General features: G+C 47.9%; 1 protein-coding gene across 4 annotated transcripts in view; it reads left to right on the plus strand.

The window, feature by feature from the left end:
• Window positions 1-21,823, plus strand: part of CDK5RAP2 (CDK5 regulatory subunit associated protein 2) — a 183,996-nt gene that overhangs the window by 86,238 nt on the left and 75,935 nt on the right. For all 4 annotated transcript variants that reach the window (XM_082619449.1, XM_082619448.1, XM_082619451.1 and 1 more), the window contains exons 15-18: window positions 8,290-8,387; window positions 13,248-13,378; window positions 14,888-14,997; window positions 17,116-17,244. In XM_082619449.1, coding sequence (XP_082475575.1) covers window positions 8,290-8,387; window positions 13,248-13,378; window positions 14,888-14,997; window positions 17,116-17,244 — 468 coding nt within the window. The remainder of the gene's footprint in view (window positions 1-8,289; window positions 8,388-13,247; window positions 13,379-14,887; window positions 14,998-17,115; window positions 17,245-21,823) is intronic.

Below are 21,823 nucleotides of genomic sequence, written 5' to 3' on the forward strand. Positions count from 1 at the left end.
CTCTCTCAAGAACTATGTAATCTCGAGGTAAGAACATTTTCCAGATGAACATTTCCATGCACACCTACAATGGCACAGCGGGCCCTTCGCGATCCGGCCCCAAGCTAGCTTGCCATTCTCCTTTTCTTTCATGCCCCATCATCTCTAGCAACACCTCACTTCCTGCAGATTCCCGAGAACTCCATGTTTGTGCCCCCCCGTGCCTTTGCACATGTTGTTCCGTCTGCCTGGAATGCCTTCTTCTTCCTTGTTGACCTGGTGGCCCCTGCACACCCCTAGGGCTGCCGCTCTGCTGTCACCTCCTCTGGGCTCCTTGCCTTGCCTGCTGAACGCTACGTCTCCTTGTCCCCCACCTTGTGCGGCACTTTGCACATCCATCCACCGTAGCGCTTAGCCCTTGGGTTGACGTTACGGAGCCGCCTTGCTGCTTCCCCTCCCTCGAGCCCTGCGCACCCCGGGAGGCACCTCAGGGGAAGGGAACTGGCGTTCGTGTCTGAATCCCAGTGCCTGGCTCAGTGGACGTTTGTTGATTGAATGACTGATGATATTGGTTTGCGGAGATGCGTCCAGATTGTTCTGACGTGCAGCTTGCCTGTAATACGGCTAGGCAGCCAGAGATGGGAAAGAAAGGCGTTCACTGTCGGCCAAGGTTTGTTGGTTTTTTTTAAGCCTGGCTTTAATTAAGTACATACGTTCAGAAAACAGGGAATTATTATGCAGATTAGTTCTCTGATGAATGACTCTGATCATGCCTTGTGGTTTTTGTGGAAGGCAGCTATGCTCACCACTATACCACCAACGCACGCCTTGTGGTTTTTGTGAAGGATGATTCTCAAAATAATTAACAACCAGTGCAGCACGGGCACAGCCATCAGAACAGACTCAGGCGCTAGGGCTGGAGTGGAGTCCCGGAGGCCTGCTCTTGTGCCTGTAGTTCCTGGGTCTTGGAGAGGGGCTGGGGTGGTTGGGGTGTATGGATCAGGGGGTAGTTTACAACTGGTGTAGACGTGTTTCGGTATTTTAGCACCAGTACCGGCCGTTGCACTGTGTATCCGCTCCATATCAGCTCTGGTCCTGGAGGGCACTGCTGCCTGAGCGGTGGGAGCTCCTTCTTAACTCTGACCATTTGTGGATTTGTGTTTTGCCATCCCTCTTGAGTAAGAATGTCAGCGAGGACTTGGCCGTTGGGCTGGGCCAGGAGTCTGGAGGCCTGGAGTCCTCTCTTGGCTCTGTCACGTCACTGGAGTGACCTTGGGCAAGTCCAGTAACTAAATCTCAGAGGGATAATGTTTTGTGATTTAGTTGCTTTATTTTGTGAATAGTTGCTTTATTTTGACCAAATTTAGTTGGATATTAAGATGCACGTTAACCCATAATCAGACACAGTCTTGTTTTTTTTTAACTGGTTTTTAAAAATTGAAGTATAGTTAATTTACAATGTTGTGTTAGTTTTAGGTATACAGCGAAGTGATTCAGTTATACACGTGTGTGTGTGTGTGTGTGTGTGTGTGTACATATATTCTTTTTCAGATTCTTTTCCATTATAGGTTATTACAAGATACTGAATATAGTTCCCTGTGCTATATTGTAGGTCCTTGTTGTTTATTTTATATATAGTAGGGCGTATCTGTTCGTCCCAAATTCTCAATTTATCCCCTCCCCCTTTCCCCTTTGGTAACCATAAGTTTGTTTTCTATGTCTGTGAGTCTCTTTATGTTTTGTAAATAAGTTCATTTGTATCATATTGTTTTAGAGTCCACATATAAGTGGTATCATGTATTTGTCTTTCTCTTTCTGACTTGCTTCACTTAGTATGATCATCTCTAGGTTCATCCATGTTGCTGCAAATGGCATTATTTCATTCTTTTTTTATGGCTGAGTAATATTCCATTACATCTTCTTTATCCATTGAGCTGTCGATGGACATTTAGGTTGCTTCCATGTCTTGGCTATCGTGAATACTGCTGCTGTGAACATTGGGGTGCATGTGCCTTTTTGAATTAGAGTTTTCTCCAGATATATGCCCAGGAGTGGGATTGCAGGATCATATGGTAGCCCTCCGTTTAGTTTTTTAAGGAACCTCCATCCTGTTCTCCATAGTGGCTGCACCCATTTACATTCCTACCAACAGTGCAGGAGGGTTCCTTTTCTCCACACCCCCTCCAGCGTTTATTATGTGTAGACTTTCTGATGGTGGCCATTCTGCCCGCTGTGAGGTGGTACCTCATTGTGGTTTGGATTTGCATTTTCTCTAATGATTAGCGATGTTGAGCATCTTTTCACGAGGCACAGTCTGTTTTGAAACAAGCTAGCAGCCCATCAGGTTTTTTAGATGGACAAATAATCACTAATTTGAATACATTTAGTTAAACTTTACTATTTTGAATCATGTTTTAGATATGTAAAAAGTGTCTAAATGTTGAACAAAATGTTTCTAATTTTACTGAACAGAGTATTTTAATATTTCACGTCACTAGTTTGATCATCTGTACTACATTGTTTTTAGTTTTTTGTGCTGGCCGCTGTCTGTACTTCTTAGAAACACAAGTATAAAGTCATCCCATGGGCATTTCAGTCATATTTTAGATCCTGGTGATGCTTAAATGACTGTGCAAAATACCTACATAGTTTAGCAAAGGTTTTAATTCTGTTCTGTAAGAGTAGTTGCAAACCGAGGATAAAAGATTATAAATGATCATTTAGGAATTGAACATGTCTAGGTGTCAGTTTAAGAAATCCCAGCTGTTGCAGCCTACGGTATTTTGCCCCCGAGAAAGGTATACTTTTCAGGTTGTAGTTCTTTCTTTGTAGAAAACACAGATTTCTTCTGCTCTGCCCTTGGCCATTTTGTGTTGATTTAGGGTTTATCCTCTGCCCATTTCTACGAAGAACTTGAGGCTGTGATGATGTCTCCATTGGCTCTGGGCAGTCTGTTTTCCTTCTAATCATGTGTGATCCTGAGAATTAATGCTGGATGACCAGGGAATTGAAGAACAGAGAGTAAAACACACTGACCATATTTAACTTGCTGCAGCCAGTGATTTATAGTTTGGCTATTGACATGGTTGGGACGCTGCAGCTGAATTTCCTGAGTATTAAAATAAATGTCTTTGTTGCAGAGCTGTGATATAGCTACTGAAATAGACACCATCTGTCTACCAGGCCACTAAATTGCCCTGATTACCAAGAAGTGAGCCATTAAGGTTTCTCTTTACACATATCTGCTGCCTCTTCAGATTGTGGTCTGCCCGTTAACATGCGTTTCCTTCAAGTCATTGAGGAAACTATGGTGGAGTAGAAAAATGCCTCGGCTTTGGTGTCAGAATGTCCGTTCTGCCGCTTACTAGCTCTGTGACCTTGGGCAAGTCACCTCCTCTCGCCGAAACTCACCTTCCTAGTCTGTAAATGGGGAGTTACATGCCTGCCTCCTGAGAGGATTAAAAATAATGTGAGTGTATTTGTTAAGGTTCTTTTGATTGCAAGCTGTAGGATCCAACGCTGAGGCGTTTGAGCAAAACAACAATGAAAGGGAGTGTTTACTGGGAACATACTGGAGAGTCTCACAGATGCCAAGGGTCGTAGACTCTTGGGCTCCGTCTTGTTTGGAGAGGCAAGGTGGAGGGCGGGGGTGGAGAGTGGGGATGGAGGGCAGAGGGTAGGGGACAGGGGGATTGGTTGCTCCTGCTGAGCAGGCCCCGCCCCGGGCCGCTTGGCCCTCTGCCTCTGTGCCGAGGAGATCCACTGGTTTGCCAGCTCTGCCGAGGGAGCCAAATGACTTCATTCTAATGGGGCATGATTCAGCGCAGGGGAACAGGTGATTGATGAAATGGGACCCAAATGGCTCTGAAGAGTTCATTTATTTAACATGGGTGAGCAATTTGCTTCTAGGAAGACGTTGACTCTCTCTGACTTCCATTATGCAAAATATCCACAGGAATCTCTGCTCTGAAGAGTCATGTTGGTCCCTGTGTTCCCCTCTTACCTTTTTTTTTTTTTTTTTTTTTTTCGGTGGTACACGGGCCTCTCACTGTTGTGGCCTCTCCCGTTGCGGAGCACAGGCTCTGGATGCGCAGGCCCAGCAGCCATGGCTCATGGGCCCAGCCGCTCTGCGGCATGTGGGATCTTCCCAGACCAGGGCACGAACCCGTGTCCCCTGCATTGGCAGGCGGACTCTCAACCACTGCGCCACCAGGGAAGCCCCCCTCTTACCCTTTTAATCATCATTTCAGTGAGCATCTGTGGCAAGCACTGTGCCTGGCTTGGGATGCTGCTGCCCGCAAGGGGTCCCCAGGCCTGTGAACATGTGGTTGGTACACGAGCTCTGGGTGAAGGTGAAGGTGAACCAGGGTGCCGTGGGGCTGGAGGAGGGTCTCTGTAAGGGACCGTGGAGGGTGTCAGTGGAGAGGGCTCGACTGATGGAGCGTGGTCTCTGAGGAGGAGGCGGGAGTTTCCTGGTTCCACGGAGATGGAAGGGCAGGAAAGCAAGCACAGGTGTGGCCGGCTGGCAGGTGGAGGGTGGGGGCTGAGGTGAGCAGTGACCTGGAGAACCTGGTGAAGGTTTGGAATGGCTGCCTGAAAGGAGGGGAGGGGAACCAAGCCGGGCACCCAGGCCCTGCACCATAGTGGGCAGTCCTCTAGGGCTTCCAGCCAGGCCCACGGTGATCCAGTTAAGATACAGGGTCAGGATTCTTTCACTGGATATGTACATCCCACAGCTGAGTCTCCCACATCCACCTGAGGTCCACATTTATTCATCTTTTTTCCTAGTCCTTCTTGGTTGGTTACGTATCTAGGCACAAATTCTGACTGCCACTTATTAGCTGAATGGACTTAAATACATGACCTGTCCTCTCAGAGAATCAGTTTATTCATCTGAAAAGTGGGAAGATTAATATACCTCCTTGGTTGTTATTGTGATTAGAGATGACCTATGTGAAGGACCTGGCCTAGCATTGGAGTGTGGGAATGGTAGTTATGGTTGACACTCCTTAAGTGTTTACTCTGTGCCAGGCATCCGTGTGAGAATTTTGTATAGATTAGCACAGTTAATCTGTTTCACAACCCTATGAGATATGTAGAATTATTACCTCTACTTACAAGTGAGGATATTGAAGCACAGAGACATTGAGTAACTTGTTCAAGGTCACACAGCTAATAAGGTCACACGCTCTTAACAATCCCTGCCCTTGGTGGTAGATGCTCAAGAAGCAGTAGGTTTTCTTATTTTCGTTGGCTGCCCTTTCTGTGGCTGACAGTGACTGTGTCACCTTTGTCAAACTCCCAGTGCTTTGCATCCATCATGGGTCATTCACGGGTGGACCAAAGAGCACAGGCCCTGGAGCCTGGCTGCCTGGGTCCACACCCTGCTTCACTACCCTGACTCCGTGCCTCAGTTCCCTCATCACCAGAATGGGGAGAGTGGTAATGCTTGAGCTCACTGGCTTGTGAGGATTAAATGAGAAAATGCTGGAGAGCACTTTGTACCACGGCTGACATCCTGAGGACGTGGTAGCCTCTTCGTCTTGATCCCCGGGTGAGTTCCTCCCAGGCGCTCCCCTGGGGCCCTCTGTCTACGTGTGGTGTGTATGGGTGGGAGCTGACACTGGTGACTGTGCACAGAAGGCAGGTGGGAGCTCCTTGTGCCAGTGTCATGTGACACGATTTATAAAAGGGCCTGACATTTCTAGCAGTGTGGGTGGCCAGCTTCTCATGACCAAACTGGTGGGTTAGCATTTAAAACCCTCAATTGGCGGGTGGTAGTGCCTTGGCCTTGTTTCGTTCAGGGCTAGAAGCACAGCAGCGTTCTCCTGGGTCAGGGGCTGCTAACCTTTTTGCCATCTGCATCCCTTTGGTAGTGTGCTGGAGCCAAGGACCTCTTCCCTGGAAAAGTATTTAAATGCACAAAATATGTGCACAGGATTATAAAGGAAACCAATTATTTTGAAATTTGGTTATCAAAGTATAAAAAAAATCAGCTGTAGAAATGGTGCTTCTTTATTAATGTGTTAAATAACAAGATCTAGTGGTGAACAGAGTGACTGCTGTAGTTTTGAGATAGTGATGAGAATAAATATTTTGAGATACTTGCAACATATACAAAGTAACTATTTCTTTTGATGACAGAATCTCAGGAAAACACGAGTACTACTATGGTTTGTAGCAGTAACAGTGTTCCTTCAACCCCTAAATGAAGGAAATGCTAAATTTCAGTTAGAGGTTAGCGGAAATAAAGATGTACCTTTTTCCCCTCGTTCATGTTTGAGTTTTCATTAGGGTCAGAAGCCCTGTCCTAGGTCGTTATCTGAACTTTAAGCGACAGGCTGAGTCCACATGAGACACAAGGGCTGCTTGCAGCCCCTCTCTCTCCACTGACCCCGTGTCTCCCTAGCATTAAGGAGCTTCTGGTCTGTGCCAGGCGCTGTGCCAGGTGTCCTGCACACTTTACTTCTTTATTTTAGCATTTTCTTCTTATTTTGAAATAATATCAGATGTATAGGCAAGTTACAAGAGTAAAGGGCTTTACTTGGCCTGAGCCCTCTGAGAGTAAGTTGCCTGTGTGAAGCCCTGTCAGTTCTGAATCCTTGAGTGTGTACTTCGTGTCAGCAGGGGCCTTTTCCTGTATGACACAGCACAGCCATCACAGCCAGGGACTGAGCAGAGACCCTCAGACTGCCATCGAACCCTCAGGCTCATTCGTGTCTCACCAGCCGTCCCGTAAAGCCCTTTGTAGTAGAAGGAGCCAATTCAGGATCTTGTGTTGCATTTAATAGACTTGAGTCTTCAGTCTTCCCTTGACTTTCACGGCCCTGAGACTTTTGAAGCGTCCAGGCCAGTTCTGTTGTGGAGCGTCCTTCAGTTGGGTCTGTCTGATGTTTCTCGGTGCCTGGGTTCAGGTGAGGCATCCTTGGCAGGAGTGTCACGGGACCAGAGCTGTGTCCTCAGTGTGTCCTACCCGACAGTACACGGCTTAGGTTTGTTACCTAAGCGTTACCGGCCACGCTGACTTGGGTAACTTTGTGAAGGTGGTGTCTGCGTGGTGTCTTGACTATGCAGTTACTCTTTTTTCCTTTGTAATTTAGTAAGTATTTGAGGGGAGGTATTTTGGGTCTATGTAAATACGCTGATCTTCTTCAAACTTTCACCCGTTAGTTTTAGCCTCCTTTTATGTTTCTTGGCTGAATAATTTCTTACCATGATGGTTAGCAAATGGTGATTCTTCTAATTCCATGATTCCTTCTACATTTATTAGTTGTTCTGTAAAGAAAAGCCCGTTCTTCTTCCCATGTACTCATTTACTCATGTCCGTGTGGACATGAATTTCTGTTTCACTCAGTGGGTTATAATCTGTCACTATCATTATTTTGATGCTCAATTGTCCCAGGCTTGGCCTTTTCAAACTGGCTCCTGTATCCTTTTGATGGTGCTCCATTATTTAAACACTTCCTTATTCTCTGGTGTGACAAAATGCTGTAGACATGGATTGCTTTTGAATTTCATTGCATCAGTACTGGAATTGGCCATTTCCCCTGGGATCCTTGATTCCTTGCAGCACACAATTGAACTTTTATCTGCTCTGTAACTCCATAAGGTGGTGGCTGTTGTCCAGCATTTTACAGGTGGCTCTAGTAAGTAACTTCCTGGGGTCCCAGAACCAGTAAGCGACAGAGCCAAAATCTGAACTCTCAAAAAATGTTCACATTTGTGAAATTCACAAAATTACATCCTCACTTCATAAATGAGGAGCCTGAACCTCATAGAGGTTTGTTAAGCTGGTTAGCTGAGGTCACATAGCTAGTAAGTGGCAGAGATCCACCTCAGATCTCTTTATCATCAGTCTGTTCATGGTGCCTTGAAAGCGTGGCTCACCTGACCTCTTCTATTTTAATGTAAGTCCCTTGTCCCTAAAACTTGTCAGGTTTTGGTTGATGAACTTCTTTTCTTTGTAGCAAGAACAAGCGTGGAAGGGCATTCTTTGTAGTTTTGTGAAAACAATGACCAGCAGCTCTGAGCTGGGTTGGGGGGCGGAGGGCAGAGGAAGTTTCTCAAAGGGCAGTTGGGTATTGTCGGCAGCACAGCGCTCAGCTTTCTTCCTCCGTGAGTGATGTGCGGTCATTCCCCACTCCCCCTGCAGGGGGTGCCCTCTGACTGCGGCCTGATCTGGAGCCTGGCGCAGGGGATCACCTTTGTCTGGATTTATAAACCAGAACTATCCACATGTGTTTGCATAATGTAAGGATGTGCGCTTTCAGAATTCTTCTCTTAATGTCAGATGCCCATTGTCGTTTTCAGGAAAAACAACAATTAGGCTATGAAGAGCTGATTCAGGTCTTAAAGAAAGAGCAGGACATCTATACACATCTGGTAAAATCTCTGCAGGACTCAGACAGGTAAGGGTTTCTGTTTGGACATCACGCTCATGCATGCGTAACACACATATTTTGAATAAATGCTGGTAGTTTCTGAGGCAGTGAAGCCTTCCCACTCTGCTTAGGAAGCTTAAAGTGCTTGGATGGTGATTGCCTTATTTAAATCAGATATACCTATTTCCTAGCAGGAATTGTCTGATTTTTTGGCAGCAAATGTAGGATAAAAATATCATTAATACTAATTACCGAGGTTTTTATAATACTTTATTATAGATTTAGAAAGTGCCTCCACGTGTATTATCTCTTATAATCCTTACTGCTGTTCTGTGAGGTAAGTAATAGTATTACCCCTATTTTCCATAAGTGACTCGGAGTGACTTGTGTCTTCACAGAATTGCCGAGGTGATTTGGTGCAATGAGATGTGGGGAGGAGAGCTGATTATAGGCTAGTGGTCTTGCCACTGCCCTGCCTGTGTCCATGGGCACGTGACACATCTGGGCCTCTCTTTGCCCAGCACTGGGTTGGCCTCAGTGATTTCTCCCGTGGAGGAGTCACCTCTCTGCACACTGGGATGGTTACAGGTGGAAGGATATGATGTCTGGGGTTCATTTCCACACTGCACAGCTGCGCAGGGAGCGGGCGGGGACACCGATGGAACAAGGTTGGCCACGGCTCCCTGGTTGTTGGGACAGGGGTGTGGGCAGGTGTCGGGGGCGGGGGGGGGGCTCATTATACTGACTTGTCTTCATGTGCTAATGTCTAAAATTTCCCATAATAACAAGTTAAGGAAACCGACCCCTCACCGCGGCTTCTCTTCTCCCCTTCACTGCAGCCCTAATGGGGTCCTCGCTGTTCCGGGGCCGGGTGTCTCCTGCCTCTGCCTTCAGCAGCTGTCTGCACCCTGCTCTGCGTCCCCCTCATCCTTGAGGATTTGCCTCAGGGGTTCCCCTTGTCAGGAGGCCCGCTCTGTTCTTCTGCCCTCACAGCTGCCCTCACCTCCCTTTGTTACTTGGCTGGTATGGCCTGTGACTCAGCCTGGACGGTGAGCACCCTCAGGGCAGGGGTTCTGTCTTGCCGTCTGCATTTCCCAGTGCCTGTCACGGGGGCTGGTATGGAGTAGGTACTCGGGAGATGTTCAGTGGATGAACCCCCTCCCAACTCTTCTAAGTTATGAGTTTTCAGGATTTTTAATCTGAAGCGAGTTTAAGGAACATGAAAACATGCTGATGAAAGTCTCTGAAAGGGAGCTTTTTCAAGAAGCCTCAGCCGCTCGTCATTTCACTTGGGGGAGGGGTTGAGTAGCGCCAGGAACCTCAGAGGGGGAATGGGCACAGCGGGTGTAATTGTGTGGCTACTCGGATGGGAGCCAGTTCTGCTCTGGGCACTGAGAGGCCCTGGGGTGGATGTGGCCGCTGTCAGGCTTCCTCAGCGTCACAGATGGCGGCTCTGAGTTTCATAGGCTCTTCCTTAGTGAATAACAAGGTACATGGGACCAAGGTGGGTCAGGGCTGTGACTAATAAGGATGCTTAAAAGGTTTCCTGTTCACCTTCAGAGTCAAAATACATTCAGCAGCTCTGAGCTCTTGGGTAAGTCACTTTTCACCCTGAGCCTCAGGATATGTATTTGTGCAATTGAGATTGGCCTGCCTATAGACCTACCTGTTTACCTACCTCCCTACCTACCTTCCAGGGTTGTTTGGAACGAGATGATAATGTGTAAAGTCCTAATTCTGCCTGGCACGTAGTAAGCACTCAATAAATGGTAACGTTTATTAAGACTAACCGCAGTGTGAAAAGCCTCCATGTGCCTCAGTATGCCACTGTACATAAACTCCGCTTGCAGGGGGTTTTGAGTCTTCAGACCTTGCCATAGCGAGAGGGCAGAATTGTGGGCTAAGGCCAGTGGAGCCCCCTGGGGTAACTCCAGCATTGCTCACTCTCTGGAAACTGGCAGTGAAAGCTGGATGACTCTGGAGACGTAGGACGTACTTGTAACTAAAGGTGGAAAGGGGGAGCGGGGAGGGAGGAACTGACCAAGGGCAGCTGTGTGCCTGGTCCTTTCCCTTTACGATTTATTCCTCACAGTGACACTTCAACCCCATATCACAGAAGTGGAAATCTGCTCTTGGAGATGTTAAAGGTATTTCCCAGGCTCCTACACTTAGGAATTCTCAGAGCTCAGATCTCTGTGGCTCCTGAGCCCAGGCCCTTACTGAGACAGCTCTCATCTGGAGGACTAGGACAGTTTATACTTTGCCTATAGCTCAGGCTTTCTCAACCTCAGCACTAGTGGGATTTGGGGCTAGATAACTTTTTGTCCTTTTTTTTGAGGGGCTGTCTTGTGCATTGTAGGATGTTTAGCGACGTCTCTAGCTTTTGCCACTACATGGCAGTAGCACCCTCCCCGCACCAGCTGTGACAACGAACAGTGTCTCCAGACTTGCCACATGTGCCCTGGGGGGTTTAGATCATCTCCAGATGAAAATCACGCCTGTAACTCAGGAGTAGCGGAAAGCCTGGCATATAAGTATCTGCTGTGTGGGAGCCAGAATACGTGGAAGGAAGGAGGTGATGTTTGTTGAGCACCTCGTGTGTGTCAGGCACTGTGCTAAGCTCTTTCTGTTATAACATCTCACTTAATCCTCAAAACACTCTTGAAGGAAAGGCACTGTCCCCACTTTACGGATGAGGCTAGTAGGACTCAGGCAGTTTAGCTGACCGCCAAGGTCGTGGAGCTCGTGAGTGGTGGCACTGTGGGGGCGTGTGTCCTCCGGCTCCTCCCCGACTCCACTCCAGAAAGAGGAAGGCTCAGGACTGTCCTTTCTTCCTGAGTGAAGCTGCTTTTGTTCCACCGACTCCTCACACCTTGCAGAGATCGTGGAGTTGGGGAAACAGAACTGACAGACACAGGAGCAGCAGCTGTGTACTTTTCACCCTGTCAGAAGATGGAAGAGGGAGTGAAGCAGTCAGCTTTCCCCAGCCCTCACTGCAGGAGCTTCGCTAAAACAATCTCCTTTTCTCCCCCCTGGTTAAACGTGGCTGTGGCATGACCGTATCCAAGCGAGTGCTGTGCTGTGACACCTCTGTACGGTTTCCATCAGCCTTACAAATTGATCATTATGATTGTCTTGAAATGGAACTAGGTACAGGTTGCTGGGGGGGGGGCTTCCCTTGCAAGGAGGCTGCTTCACAGTGAACCATCTTCAAAGCAGCAAGCATAGAAGATTAGACATAATGGTTTATTTTCCTTCCAATAGATGTTGATTTATGTGTGCAGTTCGATGGATGGAGCTGGAAGAAATCGCTGGAGGATAAGTGGGGCTTGAGTCTGTGGCACACATATTTTAGAGCGATGGCTCCTAACCATTTTGGGGCTGTGGACCCCTCTCGAACAATCTGATGAAAACTCATGGACCCTCTCCCTAAAACAAATCCACATTTTCATACACTTTTTCTGACAGTTTCAAAGTGTTGATGGACCCTTTCAGGGAAAAATAGGTCAGACGCTGGACAGAGTGACATATTTCTTGGGATTTAAAAAAAGGAGGCTTTCTGATATGTTAAGGTGTTTTGGTAGTCTCAAAAAATGCTCACAGACTTTGACCCAGTAATTGCACTGCTGGGAATCCATCTTAAGAAGCTAACCCTGAGTGTGAAACAAGGCTTTAGGCGCAGAGATTTTCATTGAAACAATACTTAGGTTACTCAGGTGTCTGCTGGAGCCTCTGTTCCTCTGAGAGGACCGGTTCAGACCCCTGCCACGGGCACATCCGTAGGAGTCCGGAGCCCTGCTTGAGGAACTGCACTGCCTAGTTTAGTAGGCACTAGCCATGTGACTACATACGTATAAATTAAAAAATTAAGCATTCAGTTCCTCATCATGTAGCCGCATTTCAGATGTTCAGTAGGCACGTTCAGCTAGTGGGTACTGTATTCAGCAGCGCCGATACAGAACATTTGCATCATTGGAGGAAGGTCTGTGGGACAGTCCTCCCCCCGTCAGTGCAGGTTCTGGGAGGTGTGCTTTTTCATGGCCTCCTCTGAGTTCTGGGTTGCTGGTTTCGTGCAGGCTCTCTGTGCAGGTCTGTACCGTATTACGCTGACCCAGACGTGATACTTGACATCACCACCCCTCCAATAAAAAGCCATTCTACTCCGCATTTGTGAGTGGCCAACCCATTACTGTAGACTTCTTCTGACCCCTAAATTGGTCCTTCTCTTCCTTCTATTATTGACTCTCAGTCTTTTCCTTTTCTTTTTTCTTGTCCCTCCTGCCCCTCACCTTTACCTCCAGTGCCACCTCTTTTAGGGGTGGCATGGCCGACGTTCTCCTTGTCGCCTTCTCTTCTGTGGAGAGCCTTCCTTCCATACCAAAGCCCATGCAAGGCGTTATTCCAGAGAAACATTCTGGGGAATTAAATTACTTCCACCTAGCTACATCTGTAGTAAAAACTTGGAAATGACCCAAATGTCCACTAATAGGGGATGAGTTAAATGGTGGGACATTCACCCGATTTAATGTTATATAGTCATTAAAAATGACGTTTGCAAATTATTTCTGAAAATGTAGGGAAATATTTAAATGAGACATGCACAACTTAGTATTATATGTCCAGAATTATTTCAACCTTATAGAAATACTCAGGGAAAAAGATTGGGAGAAAACAGTCTGCCATGTGTTTTTTGGTAGTCGGGTTATGGTAACTTTTGCTTTTTTTTTTAATACGTTTCTATTTTAAATGTTCTATAAACATGTATTTACTTTTATAACCAGAAAAAACCCCACAAATGACATAAAAATCAAAGGAAGGCTTGCTGGGCTTTGCATCTTAAAGCACAAGTAGGTCTGTTTTAAAATTCTGGTGTCTTGTTTTACCAAGTGTCAGCAACCTGCAGGCTGAGTTGAACAGCATCTGTGCCCTGCGGAAGCGGCTGGAGCGGGATGTGCTCTCCTATCAGAACCTGCAGAAGGCCCTGGAGGAGCAGATCGGTGAAATCCGGCGGCGGGAAGGTACATGCTGTCTTGTATGTATTTCCCTTTGGTTTTCCCACTTGGAGGGCCTTGGCTGAACTTTAAGAGAGTCCTAAGACTGCAGTAGGAGACGAGGCACCCCAGGGATGTCATCTGGGAAGCCTTTTTTGCAGTGATGGTGTTACTGTCGCTCTCCTAGTCTGTACCTGGCTGGCTTCGGCTTGCCGAGTCGAAGGGCCCAGCAGGTAGTGTTAATTCCTCAGGGGGCCTGCTGCGGGACTGCTTCCTCGCTGCCTCTGCTGTGTCCTGCGTTGTTTGACTCTTCTAACTCCAGATAACCTTGGGGCCTTGCCATCCGCTTTCTCTGGTCAGTGGCCCTCGTCACCCTAAACATCTGGGCTCTGCCTACCACGGCACCCACTGCAGAGAGCCCCACTGCACAGACACGTGCAGGCGAAACCGCTGTTTCCTGCTGAAGCGTTGCATTTCACACTGTCATGACCGCAAGTGGATTCAGCTAGGGAGGGTCCTGTGGTACGTGCACTGCTGTACTCGTGGCAGCTGTATTTGGCTCCCCCGCTTTGCTAGAATCTGAGCCCCATGGTGTCTGGGTTGGTGTCTTCCTTTCCTTATCTCTAGCCTTCCTTTCCTTTCTCTTCCTTATTACTGATTGTAATTCCTGCTTACAATCAGTAATAGCAGTGGTAGGTTTGACATTTCCTGAGCGCCTGCTGTGTACCAGGCACAGCTGCAGGCACTTAACTTCTCACCTCTGTTCCTGACCGTTGTCCCACTGGATCGAGTACGCGTTGATGTCGCATTACAGGTGAAGACACCGAGGTGGCAGTGGGGGTTGATCTACCCAGATTGGAGGCAGGCCATCTTCCTTCGAAGTCTAGCTCTTTCCTCTATACGAGGCGCATCAGCTCTTACCCACGTGTTGAGTGAGATCATGCTCCACTTAGTGAATAGCGTGACCCTTCTCTGCGCCTTTGCTCCCTGTGAGAGTGTGACCTTTGCTGCAGAGAAGGCCGACCCTTCCGTGGGTGACCCAAGAGTCTCTCACCGTAGATCTCATAGGCGGTTTCTGTACTCGGTGTGCTCGCTCCCATGGCGGGCTCTGGGGCCAGTAAAAAACACATCAGGCACTTTTGAGTTCTACCCTTGAGGCTCACATCTAATTTTCCTGTATTTTCACTTAAACAGAATCACTCCCTCATTTCAATTGAAAATCACCATTTGCTTGTGCCACTCAGAATGGTCTCCAGGTACAGCACTGGACATGCAAATTATAATTCAGAGTTGGCCACAGTGAAAGCCTACAGCCCACGATGAAACCATACATTGAGATACCAGCCTGTAGAGAAAGAAGAAAATTACTTTTGCTCCAAAGGTGGTGCATTAAACTCCCTATGTGTGCTTATCTCCCTTTCCCCTGCTACCCAATTCAAAGTGCCTTAGATGGATTGCATGGGGAATTGTCTGGGAAGGATCTACTTCTGATGTTCTTTTTCTCCTCCTCCCCATTTTTTTTTTCTTTTGGTGCAGAAGAACCATTTTCATTTTATAGTGATCAAACATCTTATCTGAGTATTTGCCTTGAAGAGCACAATCGGTTTCAAGTGGAACATTTTTCTCAAGAAGAGCTTAAGGAAAAGGTATTGACCTATTAACTTTCAGTGCTTTGTTGGTTATTTGTTGTCTCTTGGGTTCCTGATCAGAGGTGTAAGATTCTGAAAGCCCTTCTCCCCGCCTCTCTTCCCTCTCTCCCTGCCTGTCTTTTTTCCCCTTGATGTACGTTCCCTGGAGTCCCTACCCCGTGTCTGATGCACGCCTTCTGAGGCTTGAGGACCCCACCCAGGCTCCGTCTTCCCTGGGAAATGCTCTCTATACCCCCTAGAATTAGCCACCTTTCCCTCGGGTCATTTTCCTCTCTTCCTGTACCTGACTGCATTGATGTCCTTCTCATACTGATCTATAATTATCTGGTTATTCTTCTGTATCCCCACTAGGCTGTGAACATCTTAAAGCGAGTGAGTGTATCTTATTTATTTCTGATTTCCCAGTGCCTGGCACACATAGTGGGAGGTAATTGATGCTCTTTGAAAGAATAAAGGTTCAGGTTTGATCAGTAAATCTTTTCTAAAACTGGAAAGATTTTTCAATCTGTTGATCGTTGGTGTGGTTAGAGTGGCTTAGTATTTCAAGGTTCTAAGGGCCATTGATAAGAATAGGAAGTGTGAGCTCAGAGGACACTGTGATTTATTATAAAATTACGATCTATGTGTGACAGGTTCAGTTTCTGTCTGGGAGTAACTCACATGCCGGTAGAGTAGACAGACATGTGAAGCAGCAGTGGCAGTGTGGAGTGCAAGGGTGGCTGTGTAATAGGCAGAGGTGCGAGGTTTAGGGCTAGCCGAGAAGGAGAGGTTAGCTGTCGGGGGTTGGGAGGTACTCACTGGATCCGAGGAAACTTCTCAATAGAAGTGAGACCTGAAGTGGTTTTGGAGGTTGAATAGGAGTTTATCTAGTTGGAAGGCTTTTTCAGCGGAGAGAGAGAGAGAGGAGAAACAGCAGGTGTAAGATGCAGAAGAAATAAGGAGAACTATAAAACTGTTGGTGTTTTGGGAGGAGTGGAACAAGAAGCACTGAGGCATCTGTTAGTGTTTCGAAGATGAAGAAAACAGAGATGGTAACAGCCACTGCTCATACCTACTATGGTTGTGTTAAGGGCAGGAGCTAGTTCCCTTTGTCGGCACTTAGTGAATGTTTGTAGAATCAGAATGTTTTCTTCTTCCCTCTATGATATAGCCTCCTTGAGGTTGGGTCTGATTTGTTTTCATGTTTTGGTGCGGTGGACACCTGCTGTGTGTGGTCAGGGTGGGATTTCCCACTTTCTTTGAGGGGCTAATGATGACCCCCTTAAGAAGGGTTTGGAAAATCACTAGCCATTGTGATTTGAAGCTTGCAGGGAATGAAGGTGGTGTCTGCTCAGATGCTCTTTATGTACCTGGCCTCGCAAGACCTGTGCCTTAAGGAGGAGCACTGGACCGGGAGTCCAGGCCCGGCTCTGCCTCTGTGCGGGCAGCTGCCCCTGCCCACATGACCGGGCGCTTTGGCTGTTGTTATATGTCACTTAATTCTCCAGGCACCCCAACTCTGGGACCTTGGGCAGTGAACTTGTTTGTGTCTCGGGCTTCTTGTTGTAAAACAGGGACAGTCATACCGCTGTCCACCTCCTCGGGATTTTTGTAAGGAATGATTGACTAAAGCTTGTGGGAGTATTATAGCAGCCATGAATTGCTTTATAATTGAGGACTGTTGTTATTATGGACAGTGCTAGAGAGGTGTAGAAAGAGGAAGGCGGATGCTGTAAAATAAGCCTCTGACAAGCCTCAGAAGTTTCAGTCTTGGGGGATTTTCCTCCAGAGGGTCTCAAGTACAAGACAGAGGTCATATTTGCTGTCATGGACAGAGTACTTAGACCGTGCCGAGGGCTGTAGTGTGCTGTGACCGTGATCACGTTTGGTTCTCACAGGAACCCATTCCACAGATGTAGAAATGGAGACTTAGACCAGGCAGCTTGCCCAGGATCTCTTTGCCTTGAAGTCTGGCGCTGGGGTTAGAATACAGAAATGCTGGTGTTTTTCTCACTGTACCCAGGGTAGCCTGAAGCCTGGAATCAGGCCGCCTGACTCTCCGTGGCTGTGATGCAGGACGTCTTCTCCGTAGCCGTGCCCGTGGGTAGTCAGTCCTCTCCTGCTCTTATCTCCCAGGTCGGTGACCTTATCCAGCTGGTGAAGGAGCTGTACGCGGACAACCAGCACCTGAAGAAAACTATTTTTGATCTCTCCTGCATGGGTTTCCCGGGAGAGGACAGGCCTGAGTCAGTAGATCAGATGGAGGTAAGAAACAATATTCTCGTCCTCGCGTGCTAATTACAAAGAGTAACACCCCCCCCCCACGTCTCCAGTCTGCATCTCTTCTGGGGAGGTCTCTGTTGAAACTCCCTTTGCCGTGGACGGGGTTTGAGGGCCCTCTTAGGTCAGCAGGTCTGTCGGAGCATTCCGCAAGTTTGGGTCGTATCTGCGTGGACACACTCGATGTTCTGTGATGCTTTGGACTCCAAGTCCGGCCCTGGGATCTGGGCTGTAGATGCCACATCTGGATGATTGGTCTGGTCTCAGGGGCCTGGAGAATTGCCACATCACCCACATAACTTGGGTAGTGTAGATGCAGCATTAATGAACCCATTACCATGGAAAAACAAACGAGAAAACATACTTTTCGTTTACTTTTTGTATTAACCCTCTAAATGCATCTTCTCACTCGCACGGCATCTGGCTTCTGGATTTGACCAGACGTGTGCAGTTTATTCGCACGCGTACCCAGGAACCCCTGCACTCTGCTGTGTACCGACGACCCGACAGGGAGTAAAGAGTCGGTGTCCCGTGAGCCCACAAATTCAGCTTCCTGACCATGGGAGTTTTCCACTGGTGGCATTTGAAAGTCTAGAAGGGCCACGGAAGGTGAAATCTGGTGTCTGCACTAAAGAGCATGTGGTTCCTGGGCTTTTGTACTCACTGAGGGTGTGGGCCCGTTCCATGAGCCCACCCCAGGGAAAGCAGAAGGAGCCACTTCACCCTGTGACTCTGGCTCTCTGCTCATCTTTGTGGTGTGTTGGCTCCGATTTTCTCTGTTCTCGACCCGATTGCACAGTAGGGGGCCCTGATGTGTGACAGCCAGGAGGAGCTGGCCATTTCCTCCCTCTGGCCCCTGCCTGGCCTGACGCTCCCCCAGGAAGCGCCTTGCTCCATGCCTGTGTTACGCTAGTTAGTTTCAGAAGACTGGAACTGTTCTCATCATGAAATGCACTAGGGCCTTTTGTACTTGGATCCCCCAGAACCTTCCTGGTTGAGGTTGTCTTGAACTCAACCTGGCATCGTGCCAGGTAAATGGAGGTCTCATTGCCACACCATTTCTGGGGAAAGATTTGTCAGCCTTAAGCTGTCTCCTCCCACCTTCAAGGTGGGAAGTGCTCAAAGGTGTTTATGCTGGGCTCTGGCCATCTGCTCCCTTGGAGAGAGGGAATGTTATTGAGCTTAGTCTCCAGATAATTTTGAAAAGCAAGAATATCTGCAGTCCATTTAGGGAGAAACAAGTCTCTTGGTTTGTTTTTTCCAACGGTGGCATTTTTAATAAGCAGCCCATTCGTCACCTGCTTCATTTGAGTGTCAGATGGCGAGTGTTTGTTCATTTGCCCTTTGAAAGAAGTCTGTTAAATGTCCTATTATGTCCTTTGGAGAACCGAGGGATTTTCCTCTTGCCACTCTGAGATCTTAATAGCAGCCGATTCAGATTGGAGTCATTCGTCAGGTTGCACATCAACTTGATGTTCCCTGTGAATAGCCGTGTCCTTTGCAGCACAGGCCCCGTCTGCCCCGGCACGCGACGGGAAGATCCGCACGGGCAGGATGGTGCTCCCACGCTAATCCTGAGCTGCGGGAGGAGAGGTTGTTAGGGGTGAGGGTGGGATGGCGGCACGGAGAGGCTGCTGTTCCCTGGGAGTGTGTGTGGCTGGCTCTCCTCGGATGAGCAACGAGGCAGAGACAAACGGGAAATGCCTCCGTGGTCCACAGCCTTTCCTGGGCAGCAGGGCTTGTGGAGTAGGGGCTGGCACTGCTCCAGTGCTCTGGGAGCCTACAAATCAGAAAAGGGAAAAAAAAAAGACAGCAAATATATTCTGTATTTTTAAAATTCAGTAGTTTTTCCTCCAATATTTAATTAACCCACAGCATTGCCTAAAACGTGGAAAATAAAGAAATGACCCCTAATCCTGTCACATTAAAACACAGTTAACGAACATCCTGGAATCTTTCCTCCTCTATTTGTGTATTTGAACATGTGCGTGCCCACACACAGTACATACACAGTCCTGTTCTCCTGTTTCTTTCCAGTGGCTGCTGTATTATAACCTCTTACGCCCGCTTAGGGATGCTAGCTGCGTCACTGCTGTTGAACTTGTAGATGTTTCCCGTGATGCACTATTTTAGAGTACCTGATGAGTGTCTTTGGGCACAAATCATTTTCTGGGTGTAGGCTTTTTTTCCTTAGACCGTGTTCCCAGATGAGTAAGGATTAGGTCAAAGGTACAGACACAGATAGATATGTGTATAAAATAGGCACGTGATTTATTTTCGTATTACACCCCCCTGCCTCCGCAACTTTTAATTCAACAAAGGCTGTAAAGAGTAGGAGGCCCTTGATTCATTTTGGCAGCTGTGTCTTTAAAACGGTGGCCCTGGGCTGGATTCCCTCCTGCTGGGCACACAGCGCTTATTCCCTGCATGCGGGCACGTCACTGAAAAACCAGCCAAACCAACAAAAGGCCAAGAACAGGCATCCTTTTATTTTAAAGTACATCAAGAAAAAAAAGAAAAAATCTGTAATGAGGTTGCCCCTATTTCCTTGTATTTATTTACTGGTTATAGTTTATGTATTACAGAACGGTGTGGTTGAGAATTGCCGTTCAGGAGTGATTTGAGCGGACTGCAGTTGGGGGTGGGGTGGTGAGCATTGTAAGCCATGAGCTGTGTGACGTGCAGTTGTCACCCCTTGGGGGTGGAATTCGTGGGCGAGCGCTCAGAAATGCTTAGTCGCTGTCATTATTTACTTATGTTGTCATTTTTAGGGGATGGTTAGAAAACTGATTTTTTTTTTGCATGGAGAGGAAACATGGATTGAGGGGCATAATTTAATTGAACTCAGATATATGTAGGGCTGTCCTTTTGAATAAGAAATAGACCTTGTGTGACTCAGAGGACAGAAGTGGTACTCAGAAGTAGAAGGTGCTTGTTACCATCTGTTATTAGCAACAGAATAAAATTTGGTTTGTCAGGGGGCTTCCCTGGTGGCGCAGTGGTTGAGAGTCCGCCTGCCGATGCAGGGGACACGGGTTCATGCCCCGGTCCGGGAAGATCCCACATGCCGCGGAGTGGCTGGGCCCGTGAGCCATGGCTGCTGAGCCTGCGCGTCTGGAGCCTGTGCTCCGCAACGGGAGAGGCCACAACAGTGAGAGGCCCGCGTACCGCAAAAAAAAAAAAAAGGTTTGTCAGAAGCAGATTGAATTTCATTGAAAGGAGGAAGTTTCTAACATTTTGACTTCATAAGTTATTATGAGTTGTGCCCGATTTATAAAGCCCTTGGCACCGTGCCTGGCATGTAGTAGGCACTCAATATGTAAAACACAGCTATTTTAATTTTACTTTTTTAGTAAATTAGCGGCAGAGTTGGAACTAAACCCTTTTCTGACTCTATTCAGTGTTGTTTTAGCAACACCATAGGGCAGTGCTTCTAAAGTTTACCGTGCGTGTGAATTTCCTGGGGACCTTGTTAACGTGAAGATTCTGGCTCAGTGAGCCTGGCACGGGGCCCGGGAGTCTGCATTTCTCACAAGCTTCCGTTGCTCCAAAGACTACACTTGGAGTAGCAAGACCGGGATAATCCTGAAAACCTGTTGGTTCCAGCTGTCCTTTTGAAAAAAGTCTTGATTCATTTGTTTGTCCTTTTAGCAGTGTTGTCTTGAGCACCGGGCCCTGGTGTTAAAACTGAACACAGACACGGTCCCTGCCCCGTGGAGTCCGTGATGCAGAGAAGCGGAGCTTGGCGAGGGCCTGGAGGAGTGCACGTGGGCGTGGAGATGGGCCCGGCCTCCTCTTCTGAGGTCAAGGGAATTTCCTCCTGGAGGAAGCAGGGGGCCTGCAAAGGTCAAGAAAGAGTAGCTCAAGAGGCAGGGGGAGAACCAGGCCAGTGCAGTTGTTAGGGAGCGATGCTTAGGGAGGGTGTGCTTACAGTGTCACGTACCCTGAGGAAACGAGAAAAGCGGCTGGGAAATCGTTCGTGACCTGGGCAGTTTCCGCAGAGTGAGGGGGACCGAGGCCACGTGGTGGCGGATGGAGGAGCGATGAAGGTGGGGAAATGAAGGAAGAGCCGGTGGGCGCTTGGAAGTGTGGGGCACTTCTCCAGGTGGTGGTGGGCCCGAAACAGAGCCCACCTGCAGCGACGCTTCGGTCTCTCTGGGATGTTGCCTTTGAAAACTGATAAGTCACACGTGGCATGCGGGACATTTCTCTGTGTCCACAGCATTGAATTTCTTGATCATTGCTGGAAACTGACTTTTAATTTTAACCACGTCAGCAGAGGTAAAGAGAAATGAAAGAGAATTTTTATTTCAGTCTGTTGAGTCACGGTGTGGTTGTGGTTTTGGAAGTGAAGAATAACTCGCATGCTTTTGCTGCTTCAACTGGAATGACATGGGTTAATAGTACTCTGCTTGGCTAAACTTCAGGGAGACCCTTCTCTGATCCACGGGGTTGGGGAGGAGGGCCTCGCTGCCTCTTCCCTGATTCCAGGAGGGTTGCTTCCATCTCCTGCATTAGAAGGTCTTGGGGAGCTTTCATGAGCAGTTTCTGCAGAGCGTTGGCA

Source organism: Mesoplodon mirus (assembly GCF_964341445.2).
Source record: "Mesoplodon mirus genome assembly, chromosome: 1".
Classification (NCBI taxonomy): Eukaryota; Metazoa; Chordata; class Mammalia; order Artiodactyla; family Ziphiidae; genus Mesoplodon; species Mesoplodon mirus.